Raw genomic sequence first — 18,295 nt, forward strand, 5'->3', positions numbered from 1 at the left:
ATCTGTGTTTTTGTCACACACTTTTTCAAGGAGTTTTTTTTGCTTTCACTTGTTCTTTATAGAAATAGACGTTTGAACTTTAAGAGTTTATCTCATTACCCATTCCGACGAAAATAAAGTATTATGGAAGGATAGGACATGTGTGTTCTGTTGATCAACCACCATTAAATGGTGCAGGGTTTGAAATGGCTGGGATCTATTAAGCTAGTTTGCAGCCTAAAAGAGCCAGGTTAGCTTGACAACAGCAGCTACCAGGAGTATCAGACTCCCAGGCCAACTGATGCCATACAAACATAGCTATCTGACAAACTTTAGGGGTCTGGGAATGGGTCTAAATTATTAGGACACATTTAAACTACAATGGGGCACATAAAATGGATATACTTTGACTCTTATGTGGAAGTTAGATTTGCAACTCTCTATGCACTAGATGCTCGTTCCTTAGCAGTATCACCTACTTACTGGGTGATCCTAGTTATCCAGGAGCAGCTTTGAGCTCAGGCTCAACAAATCTTTATTTCAATTCTTTTAGTCGCATAAATAATAGGCGATTCCTCACGTTCCAAGAACACATTTGAGAAAATATCTTCAGATATCTGAAGGTATTACAACACCTAAACGATTTCCAGGAAGAAACTGGACAATACAAAATCAGATTTCACAAAGCACATCAGCTTCCATCCCACATGTTGTGTACTAGCATCATTTATTAAACACTTCAGTTATTGGGTACGACGTCAACACATTATGCAAATGATCCATCACAAAAAAGAAGAAAACTGGCTATGGAAGAGTGCAGATTAATTTGGTATGCAAGGCTGAATCCTAAAATGCTATACTTGCCTCACCCTCCAACACAACCAACCATTTATTTTACATTGTTTTTAACAGGCCGGTAACTCTACAAGCATCAGGGCGTGGATCACATAAGCACTCAACAACATGGAGAATGCTAACCAAGCAAGGGAGAAGATCCTGATAGAAATGAGACAGCTTTATGTTCATTTATTCAAATAGATGAGTTTTTAGACCCTTTCTAAAAAGGAAAAGATTGTTTTCTAAACTCAATTCTACGGGAAGGGTGTTCCATGTTACTGAAGCTGTGTGTGAAAAGGATATACCACTTTCTTTCATTTTCTTCACACAAGGGCATATTAGTAACATGGCGATACTTGAGCTAAGTTTTCTGTTTGGTTGATACAAGGTAACTTTCACTCTCAGGTAGCCTGGAGCATTTCCAAATATTATTTTGTGCACAAAAACAAGCATTTTACAGAGTATTCTAGCTTTAATGGGCAGACAATGTAGGGATTTTCTATGCTCCGGAATGTGTAATCCTAGATACGATGATGGCTCTTGTCAATGTTTCACAGTTTCCATTAGATATCAGAGGTCTTATTATAAAGGTTTTAGGTAATACTGGGTATTTTGTATTACTCCATTTACTTGAGCCTCTGAACTGAATGAGCAGTCCAGGTAAGCACCCAATGTTTTTACCTTAGGTCAAGTTTTTATGACACTTTCATCGAACTGGAACTTTTCATACCTCGGATCCAATTTACTTCTCATGAGTAGGCAAAAATCAGCAGCTCCATTTTTGTATCACTGAGACACATCCAATGTTTTCGCATCCATTGTTTTACTAGAGCTATCCTGTTCATAGTCTCCAGTCAGTTCCAGTAAAAGCGGAGTATCATCAGCAAAATTTGTGAACGTGACATTGGCATCGTCCAACAGTCTACACAAAGGTTCTATGTACAGGTTAAACAAGGTTGACGACAGGCAGGCTCCCTGGGGAACTCCACAAGATATGGGCGCAAAATCCAATGACATGTCACCCCAGTGGACAGCAGATACTCTGTCAAAAAGGATTCAATCCGCTCTATTGCTCTTGATTAGCAATTTCCAACTTTCTCCAGAGCAGCCAATAAGACGTCATGATCTCATAAGTCGAAAGCTGCTAATAGGTCCAAAAGGACCAACATACGCTTTTGCCCGAGTCAACTAAATCTAGCATATTTGATTGCAGATCTAATAAGGCACTTTCCGTGCTATGTTGTGTGTTATATTGTGTTCTGAAACCAGAGTATTTCGTTCCAATAACAATTGTGTACTGGTGATAGGACATAGATTGGCATTATCGTTTTGGCTCTTATATATTTTTGGATTCACAGTTACTTTTTTACTGTCTTTAGGCACCATATTGTGGTCGAAAGAAGCATTTATAAAACAGAGTAAGAAGGGACCATAAATACTGTTATGTGCAAGCAACAATTTAGATGGAATGCTATCTCCTAAACAAGAGGTTGGATGCACACAATTAATTGATTCCATCAATTCGGCATAATTAATATTTCTAAATGAGAAAGCTAGTTTCTCAGCTATATTTCTTTTGTTTGTGTATTTATAGGGTCATCTAGGAGAACTGTTCTAATTTTATCGCTAGCATTTGAAACGTTGCCTGCAAAAGCCTTTTGAACTCTAATACAGTCCTCCACAGAAGGGATGAAGGAGCAGGATTGCTGATGTGGTTTTTCTATTTTCTGTAAAATATATGTTCTTTCTAAGCTGGTTTATGTTTGTCATTCTTTGTTATTTGACAAAGCCGTTTGGGCTTGTCTTTTTGTTTTCTTGAGTTCTATTTAGGTCTGCAGTAAACCAATCATTTTGTTGGTTTTTTTCCTCGAATGACAGATGTTCTAAGCGGAGCGACCTGATCTAGCATTTGTTTCATGTGGGAATCATATACTTTAACTAGATTCTCTGTGTTATCTCCATCCAACGTATTTTGCATTACCAAAGTCATACATTTGGTTAAATCTGATGGGGTGATTTTCTTAAAATTACGAGTTAGAATTCTCTTGACAGGTGCTTTTTTTTAATTAGATTTTGTTGTAAAAAAAAAAAAACCTTCAGTAAAGTGGTCTGACCAAATGCAAGGGTTAGTCTCACCGATTACATTTTGGAGATTTCTGCACACTACCCAGTCCAAAATCTTGCCTTTGGTATGCTTAGGTGCAGAACTCATAATAGTGAAATCTGTGTTCCTAAGATTATGTTCTAATAGGATAGGATCATAATCAGTTTATCCCGTTACCATTCTGACAAGAAAATGAACTATTTGTTTGACTCTATATGTGATTGGCAAACGGTGGTAGTAGTAGGCAATAAAGGATCAGTTAAGACAATTACAATGTGCATTTAAATGCTTTGGCAACTAATGTGCAAAATCAATCCTATAATTCATAAGGTTGTGATTAGTTTGAGATTATCAGGTTGTTTAAATAATTGAAAAATTACATGTTTGATTTACAGAGTTCACCAAGTTATTTATACATTCTCAAATACCTTACCTGTTTGGAGTTAGTCTGGAATCCAGGCTTCCAGTCTTCATGGTGATTGTGTCAGTAAAAAGAACATCTTTGGCTGGGGATGCCAAAGCTTCAGAATGAGAAAGTGATGGGTGCATCCTCTGCTGCTGAAGACGTTTAAGGGTTGCATAGCCAAATGCATCGCGAGAACTTGTATAGCAAAAGTTATAATCTGCCAGGCTTTTAATTGTAGCAATGGAGGGAGCCTTCAAAGATTGTGCTCTCCGAGGAAGTGTATGAAATGATCCTGGTGGTACTAGGGACACAGAGTTTGACTTTGAAATAGGTAGATGGTTCGAGTGTGGCATTGAATAGTGGTTAGTTTTAACAGTTTTAGTGCTTACAACAGTACTCAAACTGCCACAGTCTGTATCCAGGTTTGTAGTGTCAATGCCAACAGTTTCTCTGGACGGACTTGAACTCATAGAGCTTATGCCACTTGTCGTGGTGTCCGTATTAAAGCTTAAACTACGACTCTTGAAGTGAGTGGTGGTGCTTACATCGCCCACCAACTTTTCTCTGCTTGTATTTTCCCTGTGGTTCTCATTTCCGTAGATCTTTGGCAGCTTCAAATCATTTTCCCCAATACTTGGCGTGCTACCTGCATCATCACTATTTCTGCTTCCTACAAAAGATTTCCCCAAATTTAAAGTATGGATTTTAGGAATACTAAAAATGGGTCCGAAACCATCACCTGGACTGAAATCTGAATTAGTGGACGGCTCTGTGACTGTACGGTTTCGTCTCAAACCCAACTTGCTGTCGAATAAAGGCTTGCCACCTTTGGGATCACTGCTGCTTCGAAATTTCTTACTCGGTAAGGTAAGCGAATTTAGGAAGCGGTTTTTCACAAACATGCTAGAGGTCAGAAGAGTAAAAGGACTTCGATCTTTGTCTTTTAATGGCTTGTCATAAAATGTCTGTTCTGTGTCTTCAGAGTAAAAAAAAGGGCTTGTAGAATTGTTGCAATACCGGTCATCTTCAATGATGAACATACCTGTAAAAGTGAAAGAAAAGCATTTTACGCTTTTAAAGGAGACAAGCAACAAACAGCAACGTATAGGCATGTTGAATAAACTACTTAACTCTTAGAAAGTGGCTCCTCCCATGGATTCCTCATCTATGAAAATATACCACCAGCGCAGCGGTTATTTAGAATTGTTTCGCTAACAGGGGGTGCAGCAAGGCTCTGCATGAAATCTGCTCAAAGCCTTTATGCGCACCGTACCAGATATGACGTTGGGTCCAGTATAAATCGAGGTGCTGCGCCCTTTGACATCGGCCCGACTCTTTCCCTATCCCTCAACTGCTGAGGGACAACAGAACAAAAAGGTATGCAAGCAACCCACCAAAGCGGCAGATGGGGAGTTTGATGAGAAATCTGTGGGAGGAACATCCATCGGCAAGAACATTACCAAGAGGGAAGTCGTTTGTTCTTCTAATGAATTACCTTCTCCCACAGGTTCCTCATCTATGATAGACTCTGACAAAGCAGTACGCGGATCTGTAGGGCGAGCAAAGGAGAGATTGAGGCAGAGAGAGCAATATAAAGGGGGAATAGATGGAGAGAGACAGAAAATGAGAGGGGGAGAGATGGTGAGAGCGTGAGAGGTAGAGCGAGAATACCATCTAGACCAGAAAACCCCAGAGGATGGTTCTGACTAAGTGAGCATCCTGCCGCGACAGGGAATATCCTGTCCCGACAGGGAATCCAAGCAGTAATGTAGGACAAGTGTGTGCAGCACGGCCCATGTGGCCACCTAGAAAACATACAAGACCGGGAGCTTCCCCCTGTCCAGGGAAGAGATGGCAGATACCCCCTTTGGTTGAATGAGCCCTGGTACCCTCAATATCATATTCCTCAGCCACATCTGAGCATTCCGAGATGCAGAGAATGATGCACCTTGACAGGGTCCATTGAGGGCCTGTTTAGTTACTTCTATGCTAGTATGGACAGAGCATAACCCACAAAATGCTGGTGATCTTTCCTTGCCATCCCTAGTGCGAGAGACTTAGCTGAGGGACCGCACCAGGTCAAGCGGATAGAATCGTTTCTCTGCCTTAGAAGGATGAGGTGGAGGATAAAATACACTAAGATGTATCTGTTGAGAGAGATGGAAGCTTGAAACTACCTTAGGAAGGAAGGGCTGTGACATTCTAAACGTCACCTTCGTTTTATAAAAAACCAGTAGGGAGTGTTACCGAGCAACGCCTTGGCTAACTCATCTGTCTTGTGGAAGTGATGGTTGCTAGGATGTCTGCTAGGAATACCTCAGGCTAAGTGTTAAGATGGTTAGAATCAACACTGGGGGAGAATTTTGGAAGCTCACATTGTTATGGTGAACATGGAGCCTCCGAAGACTAGCCAAACCCAATCAAGGTAGGGTAGTACAGAGGCAAGGTTTAGTTCTCAGGAGGGCTGTGAGAAAGATCTAGGGCACACAAAACACCATTAATCCAAGATAGACAGGTAAGCATAAACATTTACAGTGATTTATTAGCCTTTAAATAACACAAGTAAAACATCTAGTCAAATATAGCCACACACTATGAAGAAGAGATTGTCATTCACCCTTGGGAGAAGAAACCAAGAAACCATTTGATTCAATAACCAGTGCAACAAAGGTAAGTACGCAGAGGTATAAAATTCAGTAAAGACACTTGGAATAACCACAGATTAGCTCTTCCAAACAATCAAGAGTCAAACCCTAAAATGCTTTGGGGTCTTGTGTCCTAAAGTCATCAGTTCAAAAGTTATACTTCACCGGTAGATTAAGAGATTTGGACGATGCCAGTGTTTACGATCAAAAAGATAAGTCAATTTCAGGTAAGCAAACTAAGTCAATCCCAGTCACTAGAATAGAGGTCTAGGAAGGGATCATGGACCAGGCCTCCACCGACCAAAGTCAGGAAAGACTAGGTTAGGCACAGGACTTTACACCCATGTAAAACTATGGAGAACAGGGGGTGGAAGATAAAGGTATGTTAACTTACTCCTACGATGCAGATTTCTCCAAATGATCACTGCTGATGGTTGGGATTCCATAAATGCCAGTCTTCCCTGATTGGTCCGGTCAAGGAAGACCCAGGGGTCGCTGGTGCAGAGGTCACGTTTGGACGGAAAATGTAATCTTGGTCGGTAGCAGTGCTTAGGAATCTGTTCGAGACACCTTCCATCTGAATACTCGGAAGAAAAGGAGAAGACTTCTGCTGAACAAGCAACCTTAGGAAACCTATCAAGGAATGCAAAGAAGACAGATTGCAACAGGTGTCACTACAGTCAGGTCGCGACAGGTGATCTTCCACGGACAAACAAAGTAGCAGGTCCTGCATGGATTCTGTTGAGGCAAGAAGCTTAAAATTCAGGAGCAGGAGTCTTGTTGTAAAAGTTGAAGATCCTCTACGTTCCAAGGATGCACTTGGAGCAGCGACAGTTGGAGCAAGATAGCCCATGAAAGAGCTGATCAGTCCAGAGGTTGGTCCAGCGACAATTCCAAAGGTTCAGAAGGAATGGATCCTTGAGACAGGTTGTTCCCACTGGTCCAGCGGTCGAAGCACCGACAAGGGTCTTCCTGAGATCAGGCAGAGAAGCAGGGTTTAACTGAGAATTCACTGGAATTGGAGCTGATCAGATCCATGGGTTGTCCTCGGGTCGACAAAGGGATGCTCTTCTTCATAGAGAACATTGCTCCAATTGTTTTGTTTGTTTACTTATTTGTAACGTGCGCCAGACCCAAGGGTATCGGGGCACGAAGGAAAAGAATACTTTAGGCTTACATGGTTACAACGTTAACAGATAAGATCCGATGGTTACAAGGTTAAACAATAAAGAGACCATTTACAAATTTACAAGAGCAATACAACATTATGGAGTGGTGTGGAGTCAAATTAAAGGATAGGCATCGGTAAATAAGTGTTAGGATAGAAATCAGTGCAAGAGGCATTCAGATTACACCTTTACACAGCAGGATAGAGTAGGACTAAGAAGGCAGGCAAATACCATGCATATTGCATGATTACACAATATTTGTAAAATACATGATATATACAGTAAACAATATAAACACAATATGTGTAACGCTCACCTGGTTCCCACGGGGGCGCTGGTCTAGTCTGGATTGCTGTGGCCTCTTCTAGCGTGATGCGCAGGACCCGGAACACCGATTGGACAGGACTTCCAAATCGTGCTTGCCTGGCCCGTAGGAATATCCTTCTGCAGATGAGAAAGGGGATTAACAGTCTGCAGAATAGTGTGCTAGCTCCGCCCTTTCCCCCTTTGTTAATCTCTAACTTCCTCCAAACCCCGGTTTAAGCTCTCCTTATGGTTTGGAAGGATGAACTCTCCATCCTGCTTCTGGTGCAGGGGCGCGTGTTCGTCCAGTTACTTCACTGGTTTTCAGAATGGCGCTGGCAAAATCCACTTGACTTTCCTGAGCGATGCGCCGTAAGTATGAAAGTTCAAAGTTCAAGTGAGGCCCCCTTTATGTTGTCTTTCTAACCTGTGATCTGTCCTTTATTTCAGGTGCAGAATGAAGATGATGCATCTAGGGGTTAAACTGCCAAGGTGAGTTGTGATGAGGGCGATCCCTCTAAATGTCCTCATCATTCCCCAGAAATGTCTCTTGTCCTTTCCCCATAGGGGCCGGGGTACGGTACCTGCCAACGGGGCGGCGCCGACTAGAAATGTGGAAGAAAAGCCGGTAAGTATTATGGCTGTTAATCAGGCTTTCCTTCTGTGTTTCTTCTGCTCACCTTTTGTTTCTTCCTCTCTCCCCTAGGTGCAGACATATGGCGTCCGATGCTGACAGCCGCGATGGAGCCGGGAGCTGTCTCGAGGACAGGTGAGTGAAGCGTGGCGCTGCAGCGAGCAACGCAATGCTTTTAAATGGAAGTCTTTCTTCAGGGATGCTGCGAGAAGATTCCGGATGCAGGTAAGAAGTTTGAAATAGTCCTTGGTTTTCACCTTTCTCTTCTCTTCCTTCCTTCCTTGCAGATCTTCCAGGTTTGTGGCGGGCGTGGCTGGAGTCCAGGAGCAGGAGCAGACACGGTGAGCGTTAAGCTGCAGGAAGCAGAACAACGCGAAGCATGAGCTGCTGTCTGGGCGTGGCTTAAATAGCCTCCAAAGAAGTCCCAGGTATGTATCCTTCCCCAACTAGGTATGTATCCTTCCCTGGCCACGCCCGAGTGAAAAAATAGTCCCTATGAAAAAATAGTCCCTTTCAGGTCTCAGGGAGGCCTGAAGCGTGCAGCATGGTCTGCATCAGGTAAGTGCACAAAACACCTCCCTTTATGAGCCTGGCGCCTATGGCGCCAGGATTGATGTCCAACATGAGCCTGGCACCAAAGGCACCAGGACTGAGTCCAAAGAGCCCCTATAAGGGGACGCTGGGCTTTTACCCGAGGGCATAATGCCTGCTTCCGGGGGTAGACATCATGACAATATGTGCAGGTGGAACAGGAATTATATGCTGTGTGTGAAGGGGAGGTCAAAGATCATTTTGCTTGATCCAGTGCACCTAAAGCGAGTGTGGGGTCGATCTTCCCTCAGGGGCGGTGGGAGGGAGTTCCAGTGTTGGGCAGCTTTTACCGGGAAACTGCTTCCACCTGTCTTGGTACGTTTAAATCTGCGCACCGTTAGGAGGTTGGCGGTTCTTGTGGGCCGGTTGTAAGATTGTCTCGTGAATCTGGCTATGAGATATTGTGGGGCGGCATTGTGGAGACATTTGTGGGTTAGAGAAGCTGTTTTGAGAAGGATTTTATCTTTCGTGGAGAGCCAGTTGTTGGATCTTCTGGTGTGAGAAACGAGGGCTTTCTTGGGAATATTGATGGCTGCTCTTAGAGCATTGTTTTGCAAAATCTGGATCTTGTTGGTAATGTATTTATTACACCCTAAATAAAGGTCATTACAATAATCCAGTTTGGACAAAACAAGGGCTCTTGCTAGGGTGATACAATTATTGGAGGAGAGAAGGGTTTAGCTGCTCTGATTAGCTTAGAGGTATCAGCGGTAGAGGAGGCCAGGGAGTTGACTTGTTTTTTTAAGATTAGTGTGCAGTCTAGGTAGAATCCAAGGGTTTTGACTTCTTTGGCTACTGTGATGTTATTGTCATCTATTCTGAAATTAGAATAGTTGTGGCCCAGTTTGTTAATGTTAGTTGGGGTACCAAGGATGAGGCGTTCCGTTTTGTCATCATTCAGGCATAGACCGTGAGAAGCCATTCATGCCTGGATGATGAGGTACACTCTATTCACAAAGGCCAAATCCTTGTTGTAGTCTCCCGTCAACGGGATGAGGATCTGGGTATCATCCGCACAGTGCAGTTTCTGTCCTGTGTTGGGGTCTGAAGCCTGACTGGCGTACTCCTAAGAGGTAGTTGCATTCCAGATATTGTTGGATCTGAATGTAAGCAACCTTGTCTAGTATTTTAAGCAGGAAAAAGACTGTGGTGATGGGGCGGTAGTTGGTGTGTATGGATGGGTCAAGTGTTTGAACCCAGGACCGTTTCAAGTTATTAGGTATGGGGCCGGTAGAAAGGAATCGTTGATGAGTTTAGTTATGAATAGGGAGAGATCACGTGCAGCATCGTTTATAATTTGTGCTAGGCAGGGGTCACCTTGGCAGTTTGAAGGTTTGAGGGTGAGGATGACTTTTTCGACCTCTACAATGGTTACTTTATTGAAGTGGAAGCGGGAAGGGAGTTGTGGGGGGGGGGGGGGGGGGCGTGAGGGGGGTTGTGGAGTGCAAGGGGGCGTTGACAGAGAAGGTTTGTTGGGCTTAGGGGCAAGGTGGAGAGTTTCTTATTGTCGATCTTGGCTTGGAGAGTTGCTACCTTGTTAGCTAGTGCATTCTGAATGCTGGTGCACCATGTTTTATCCTTCAGGCAAGCGTCAGGGGCTTGGATGGGCGTTTCCATCTCTTTAAGGATAGTGAACAATTCTTTAGTACTTGAATTGGCTTGAGTAATACGCAGGTTGAAGGAGGTTTGTTTGGCGAGGATAATTTCTTTTTTATAGAAAGAGGCTAGTTTACTAAGGTTGTTTTAGTTGGCGACAGAGGGATCTCGTCTCCAAATTTGTTCACCTTTACGTTTTTCTAGTCTAATGGCTTTCAAATGGGGGGGGGGAAACCAGGAGTTCACGTGTTTTTTAGGTTTACTCTTTCTGAGTTTTAGTGGTGCTATACTGTCTAAAGATGAGATCACCGTTTTATTGTACTCCTCTACAAAGATGAAAGTCTCTGTATGGTCAGGTAGTGAGTTCAAAGTGGGGAGGATCAAAGGAGTAAGTTTCTCTGCTGTGATGTTGCTTTTATTGCTTGTGAGAATGGCAGGAGCTAGGCTATGGTCGGGGGGTAAGGTAGGTGTAGCCTCTAAGGTGAAAGTTATCAGGTGGTGGTCTGACCAGGGCTGAGGTGTTATGGAAGTAATGGAAGTCTGGCAGTTGTATTCTGCTATCCAATCTAGGGTCCTTCCTTTAATGTGGGTTGCACCCGTCACTTTTTGGGTAAACCCCAGTTCAGCAAGGGTATCATTGATTTGCGTGGCATTATGGTCTAGAGGGTCGCTGAACCCTAGGTTAAGATCGCCTAGGAGAAAGCTTTGTGAAGAGTTTTTGAGGTTATCAGATAGGATATTGGTTAGGTCTTCTTCGAAAGAACCTAAGGGGCCAGGGGGTCTGTATATGAGGTGGATGGTCAAAGTTTGGGTGTCAGTGATGGGTAATTTAGCTGTAAGGGATTTGCAAGAGTCAAGATTCTGTGTTGTGCTGAGTCTCAGGGCAAGGCAGGTTTTAGCAATTATGGCGAGGCCTCCACCTCAGGATTTAGTTCGATCTAGTCTGAGGAGTGTGTAGTCCTCGAGAATAGCTAGCAGATTGCCGGGCCTGCTGCAGAGTGTAGCCAGGATTCGGTAATAGCAAGGAAGTCCATTTTTCATAACTGGAGTAGATCAGCTATTTCTGTGGCGTCGGCTATCATGGAGCGTGCATTTATTAGGGCACCTCTGATTGTGATGTGAAGAATGGCTGCAGGAGACCTCCTTTTATCCAAGATCTGAACCGGAGGCTTGCCCAGTTCCATATATGGTAAGGCTCTGCACCATTCAAACAGCCATCATGGATATACTTTTTATTTTTTCCAAAAATCATTACATTTTTACAAAATTACATTTTGCAAATCAGATTACATCTTTTATGACATGTGAAGATTTAAAATATATACATAATCTTCGATACCATTACACAAAAGAAAAAAAAATTCTATTTCATTAAAATCCTTCTGTGTCCATCAAACAACATACTAACGATAGAAATTGTACCGATTTTCTGTGAAGCATTTCCACCAAATTACTTCTGGGTACACTATCTCAGTGTTGGACACAAATGTACCAAAGTATTCAAGTCCATTTTCAGAGAGAGACTCACAATCCAGAAGCAGGGGTCTAATAGATTCCTTTACTGTTTTGATCTTACAGAAACGACAAGGCACATGCCCTCCCCCAGAGTGATCTCTACTCTCAGAAATGTCCCCTGTTTGCAACACATGGATAGACACATGCCGTAACATCTGCCCAGCAACAGGCACCAGGATGTGTACTGGAAACAAGACAGTTCCAGTCCCAACATCCAGGCTCTCACACAAACCCCCACCCCTTTTGACCGCAAAAGGAGCAGCTTTCCCCAGCAAAGGGCATTCCATGTATGGCATTTTCTGAGCAGAGAAGGCAGGAAGAAGGCCAAAGAACAATATGGTGAAAGGGCCAGCAAAAACCTTGTGGCACTGCCATCTTAGGGTACTAGACACCTCTAGTAGCATTTTGCAGTAAATGTAAAAGGGCAGAAGTACAAATTAGAAAAAACAGTAGAAAAAAGCAGAAATAAAACACTGTAATGATCTTTCGATGGATTCTTCTCCCGTAGATTCCTCATCTTGATAGATATCCATCATCCAGCACTACTTTTGTTTATTTATATAGCGCACAAAACACTGACTTTTTCTAGGTGCTTAAACTTAAAAAATGAGTTTCAGTGCTTCAGGTTACAGAAAAGGAAGCATAAGAGGTGAATTACAACATCGTGGTACGTGCAAAAGTAATACATCATACGCAAAGTGCAAAAGAGAGTACATGGTGATCACATCCATTGGGCCTGCCCATGTTGCAGGGCAGCAGCAACACAGAGATGCAAAGTCAAATCAGTGGGCAGATACGTGGTGCCTACCCAAAATTACAGGGCGACAGGGGGGGCGTAGTGGACCTCAACTCGGCAGTCTATCGTCGATCCATCTTGTCTGAATCTCGATCGTCGGCTCTGTAAGTGACATCAGGCGTTTATATATATATATAGCATGCCACTATGCCCCTTGCTTCAGCGCCTCCCTTTTTCCCCACGTGTTTGAATGCTGCAAAAGGAAAAACCACAGGATGAGGCTAATCAGCCAGTAAACACTTTAACAAGGATACATCCCATCAGGGTGATCCCCCCACAACAATGACGGAAAAAATGGTTTCTTCTTTTTAAAAAGAATGAGACAGAAGCGGTCATTGAAGAGCCATCACCAGATGCCTTCTCGTTTGGACAGAAGTGACAACCCACAGTACTTTCTGAGTGGGGATGGATGGGAGGAATCTTGTCTTGACTAACAGAGGACGGCAAAAAGATTTAAACCAGTAGATTCTGTAGAACCGCGCTACCAAACTTTGCATCAGCTCCCCAGGCAACATCCAAGGCATAGTGCTTGGTGAATGAATGCAAGGATGACCAAGTGGCTGCTCGGCATATATCCCTAACGGGAACCCCTCTCTGGAGGGGTGTAGCGGCTGAAACCACTTTGGTTGAGTGGACGGTGATGCCCGCAGGAAGCTCTTTGCCTGCCGATTGGTATCCCTCTGATATGCACAAAATAATCCAACGTGACAGGGTTTGTTTAGTGATGACAAGACCTTTTCTAGACAAGAAATGGGCAACAAACAACTGGTGTGATTTCCTTAAGTAGGATGTGCGAGCAACATAGAAACTTAACGCTCTCTTGGGATCAAGGCAGTGGAACCGCTCTTTCACTTTTGAGGGATGTGGAGGATTGTAAAAGACAGGTAATTTAATCGACTGAGACAGATGAAACTCTGAAACCACCTTAGGAAGGAATCCGGGTCTGACTTTAAGAGAGACTTTCTCACGAACTTCAGAAAACAAGGTTTGCAGCACAAGGATTGCAGCTCGCTAACCCTCCTAGCAGATGTGAGGGATAACAGCAGCAAAGAACAGGAGTGCATAGGCTTAAACAGAGCCGCCATTAAGTAGGTTAAAACCAGATTAAGATCCCAATCTGGGACAACAAATGAGGTTGGCGGAAAATTGTTGAGAAGGCCCTTCAGGAACTGGGCCACGACTGGAACAGTGAAAAAGGAACCTTGGTCTGGGGACCTCTTGAACACAGACAGGGCCGCCAAATGCCCTTTGACTGTGGCAACATGAATGCCTGAAGAAGCCAGTGCCAGAAGGAACTCCATCGCTGTGGTGGTGGTACAAGAGATAGGATCAGTCTTGCATTCCCTGCACAACGCCTCAAATCTTCTCCACCAGACAGTGTACTGAGATCTTTTAGAAGGTCTGCGTGTAGCTTGCAACACCTCAAGTACCTCCTCTAAGAGGTCCCACTCATCATACCTCATCCTCTCAAGAGCCACGACTGGGTTAGGAGATCTGAACGCTGAGGAAACCGGTGAGGTGGACAGACGGTCAGATCCAGGAGATCAGAGTCTTACATTCTCCTCGTCCAATCCGGGGCGATCAAGATCATGGTCTCTCGAAAATCTCTTCAACCTCCTGAGAACCCAAGGGAGGACTGCAATCGGGGGGGATGGGGAATGCGTAGTGGAGAGGGAAGATCCATTCCACCAGAAACGCGTCAGCCAGTATGCAGTTCGCTGGGAATTCCCTTGAGCAAAACTGTTTGCACTTCCTGTTGGACTCCGTGGTGAACAGACCCACTGCTGGGGTACCCCAGAGAGCGAAGACCTCCTCTAGGACTTCCTGGCACACTTCCCACTCTTGTGAGACGGTGCTCTGCCTGCTCAGAGCATCTGGCAAGGGGTCCTCTGCCCCCGCCACATGAACTGCTGCAGCCGAGATTTGGTTCTCTCGCAACCAAAACCACAAGTGAATTACCTCAGTGCAGAGTGGGCGGGTGTGCTCCCCACACTGCTTGTTGAGGTTTTTCATGGCCACTGTGTTGTCCGTCAGGATGAGGACATGCTTCCCTCAGAGATGGGGCAAAAGCGCCCAGGGCTAACCTGATGGCCAGCAACTCCAGCCTGTTGATGTGCCACCTGGCATCTGATGGAAACCAGAGACTTCTCACCTGCAAATCCTTACAGTGGGCGCCCCAACCCTTCGGGGACGCATCTGTGACCACTTGGGCCTGGGGCCAAGGAGGCCAGAAGAGTTCCACCCGCCAATAGAGTGCTGCGCTTGTTCCAGCAGCCGAGTTCACAGACTACCTGGTTGGAAATGCTCCCAGATACTGAGACCACTGATCCCTCAGGAGCCACTGGAGGGATCTCATACGCAGCCTGGCCTCAGGCACTAGGAAAATACAGGAGGCCATAAGACCCCAAGAGGCAGAGGAAGGAAGCCGTTTTAAAGGTGGCGTGGTTCTGAAAGAAATTCACCGTCTGGGATATGTTGCTGACTCTCTATTCGGGAGGAAAAGGCTTCCCTACCCAGGTGTCTAGGACTGCTCTGATTAACTAGAGCCGCTGAAATGGCGTCAAAAGGGACTTAGTCACATTGAGGGGGAAGCCCAGCCTGTGCAGTAGAAGGCCGGTGTCCTCTAGATGAGACAAATCTTGGACCGCCGACCTCACCCAGATCAGCCAGTTGTCCAGGTATGGAAATACGTGGACCCTGGAACTTGTGAGGTGAGCTGCAACTACCGCCATGAGCTTGGTGAAGACCGTTGGCGCGGAGGTCAACCCAAAGGGAAGCACTTTAAATTGATAGTGCTTGTCCCCTATGAGGAACCTTAAGAACTTCCTGTGCTTTTGGTATATCGGCACATGGAAATAAGCGTCCTGTAGGTCTATTGACACTAGCCAGTTCTGAAGTTCGAGAGCGTGGAGAATCTCTCTCAACGTCACCATCCTGTATTTGTCCTTTCTTGGGCACCGGAAAATACTGGGAATACCAACCCGACCCTCTCTGATCGGGAGGTACCTCTTCCACAGCACCCTTCGACAACAGGGCTCTCAGTTCTTCCTGGAGCTCCTGTCCCAGTTGGATTGCGGGAGGTAGAGGTCTGTCTGGAGGCCTCTTTAGAAAAGGCGAACAATAGCCCCACCAAATCAACTGCAGGGCACAGGCATCAGAATTGATTTCCTGCCACTGGGGCCAATGCCCTGCAAACTGTCCAACTGGTGCATCATGGGAGGGGAAAAATCAAAGCAGCTTAGAGGGTGTGGGTGTCTCCGCTGCTGTTGCTACTTGCTGGCCTCTAGATGCCCCTCTGCCCCTTCCGGGATGCAAGAAGCGCCTCTGTACTTGCCTGCCTTGCGGGAGCTGCGCCTTCCTGCCATAGGTTACGAAACTTCTATAGCCTCTGCCCCTGTAGGCGAAGGTGCAGGCTTGGCCGGCTGCACCGCTAGGCCCAATGATGTAGCAGCCAACTTGGATTCCTTCAACTTTTCCAAGGATTCGTCCGCATTCTGACCGAAAAGCATGTCAACTTCAAAGGACATGTCCAGCAGCCTGTTCTGAACATTCAGAGAGAAGCCAGAAGTTTTTAGATAAGCTTGGCACCTCATTACTACTGCTGAACCCATTGCTCTGCCAACACAGACTGCTACTTCCTGGCCCATTTGCTATGACTGCTTGGCTACCTCCTTCCCATTCTCCACCAGCTGTAAAAATCCGTCCCGGGGGGCATCCTCAGGGACATATTCAGCAGCCTGTTCCACAGCATTCCATAAATCTGCAGGCTATATTTGTGGCTTTGAGCGCCATGCTGCCAGAGGTGAACACCTTTCTGGCCAATGCGCCCGATTTCTTTCCTTCTCTGTCTGTAGACAGATTGGAAGTGGATGCTGCAGGTCAGGTGGAAATGTGGCAGCCTGAATAACCAACACTTCCGAGGAAGGGTGTGTGCCGAGGAAAGATGCGTCACCTCTTGCCGGCTAGTACTTCCCTGTAAAAGTGGCCTTCACAGGTGGAATAGTAGAAGGATGTTACCATAAGGAGGCTCAGTTGAATGGCATGTTCTGCTCAACTGTGGGATCATCGTCCAAAATGTCAGTGAGCTCATACCAATGAAGAAGTGTGGTAGACGCACGCAACCCAAGGGTGTCAACAACCCTGTGAACCACATCCCTGAACTCGATATTAGCAAGTGTATAGTGTTGATTTTGTTGAAAATCAAGGTCTGGGGAAGTATCCAGACCACTGGCGTCTTGTAGACCTTGAGCTAGGGTCAATAAATCGGCCCGATCGTTGACAAAGTTGACGCCGCCGGCTCCCGTGTAAACAGGGTTGAATGGATCACTGTTGTCACCAAAGCCAAATATGGATTGCATCGAGTCGAAAAAACACGGTCTCGACAGCGACACAAATGAACAATCGCTGTGGGCCTCAGAATAGGTTTTAAAGCCGAAGCTTTCCACACTGCAGGTTCTTTCGGCGCTGAGGGACACACTGATAACCGATGGGCATCGCGGGCCTCGGCCTTACGGCTCTTCAGCGACTCATGCCTGGTAGGAGGGCCACCCAAGGGGTTTTTGACTTTGACAGAGTGGCTGGCTTGGGAGCACCGAGCACCACTTTTAACGTGAAAGCTTGCAGTTTGGGATCCAGAGCCGCATCTACAGCAACTTATTGCCTAAACATTTCAAGCATGGAAGTTTTAAAACTTTCACACTCTTCTCGAATGGTCAGCCCCATCAAGGGCTTGCCTTGTTCCGGACATGTGTCGATGGCAGTGATGCTGCTTCTTCTTCCGCAAGGGAGAAGACAAGGAATAGCTCCTGGAGTGGGACAGTATCTTAGTCTTCTTGCAATGTCGTTCCTTCCCTTTCGGAGGTGGGCTCCACAATCTCGGCCTCCGAAGACTGGTCGGCCCAAAGCCAGTTTACCGGCCCTCTCACATAAGGACTTCAGCAGTTTCTTTGCATACGATGTGCAGGCCTCCGTGTAGTTACCAACACCTAGGCAAAACAGACATACGTCGTGGGGTTCGGTTAACGATATTTTGGCCTCAAAATCGCAGCATCACTTGAAGCCCGAAACCCTGTGAGACAACATCATATCAAGGTTTTCTGAGAAAAACCTACAACTAGGTACAACAAAACATTGAGTAAACTAGAGTCGTGTTCCCGATGCAGCGTGCGGAAAAAAGGAATTGAAGCATGGGGCGTAGTAACGTGCTATATATACGAAGCACAATGTCACTTTCGGAGCCACCGATCAAGGTCCACTACGCCCCCTGTTGAAAAGTTTCTTAACAGCAGAGCTGGATGATGGATATCAAGATGAAGAATCTGCAGGAGAAAACCAATCCATTGAATTAAATTTACTAACCGTAGTGACTAGAGTACTCATAGTCCAGAGCTCCCTTTCCTCCATCCCTGTGGGCGTCCCTAACATGGGGATGGTACTGGAGCCTTTGGTAACAAAAAATTGAGCTTCCGCTTTAAATTTAGTACTGGGTGCGGGCTTGGCCGTGGGAATGCCCCACCGAGGCCCCACCCTCAAGCGCCTCACCTCAGTACCCTTTGAACACATCAGACGCTTAGATACCTGGCTACACTTATTACATATTAGCCTTTGGCATACTAGCTGGGGAAGGTGGGTGGGACGTATGGAGGAAAGGGGAATATCGACTTTGAGTACTCTAGTCACTAAGGTGAGTAACTCCAATTGTGGGTAATTCCACCAAACAA

General features: G+C 45.4%; 1 protein-coding gene across 2 annotated transcripts in view; it reads right to left on the reverse strand.

The window, feature by feature from the left end:
* RICTOR (RPTOR independent companion of MTOR complex 2) overlaps positions 1-18,295 on the reverse strand; it is a 1,615,046-nt gene that overhangs the window by 413,136 nt on the left and 1,183,615 nt on the right. For both annotated transcript variants that reach the window (XM_069627164.1, XM_069627163.1), the window contains exon 31: positions 3,354-4,368. In XM_069627164.1, the coding sequence (XP_069483265.1) occupies positions 3,354-4,368 (1,015 nt within the window). The remainder of the gene's footprint in view (positions 1-3,353; positions 4,369-18,295) is intronic.

Source organism: Ambystoma mexicanum, chromosome 6p (genome assembly GCF_040938575.1).
Source record: "Ambystoma mexicanum isolate Mex_15411 chromosome 6p, UKY_AmexF1_1, whole genome shotgun sequence".
Lineage (NCBI taxonomy): Eukaryota > Metazoa > Chordata > Amphibia > Caudata > Ambystomatidae > Ambystoma > Ambystoma mexicanum.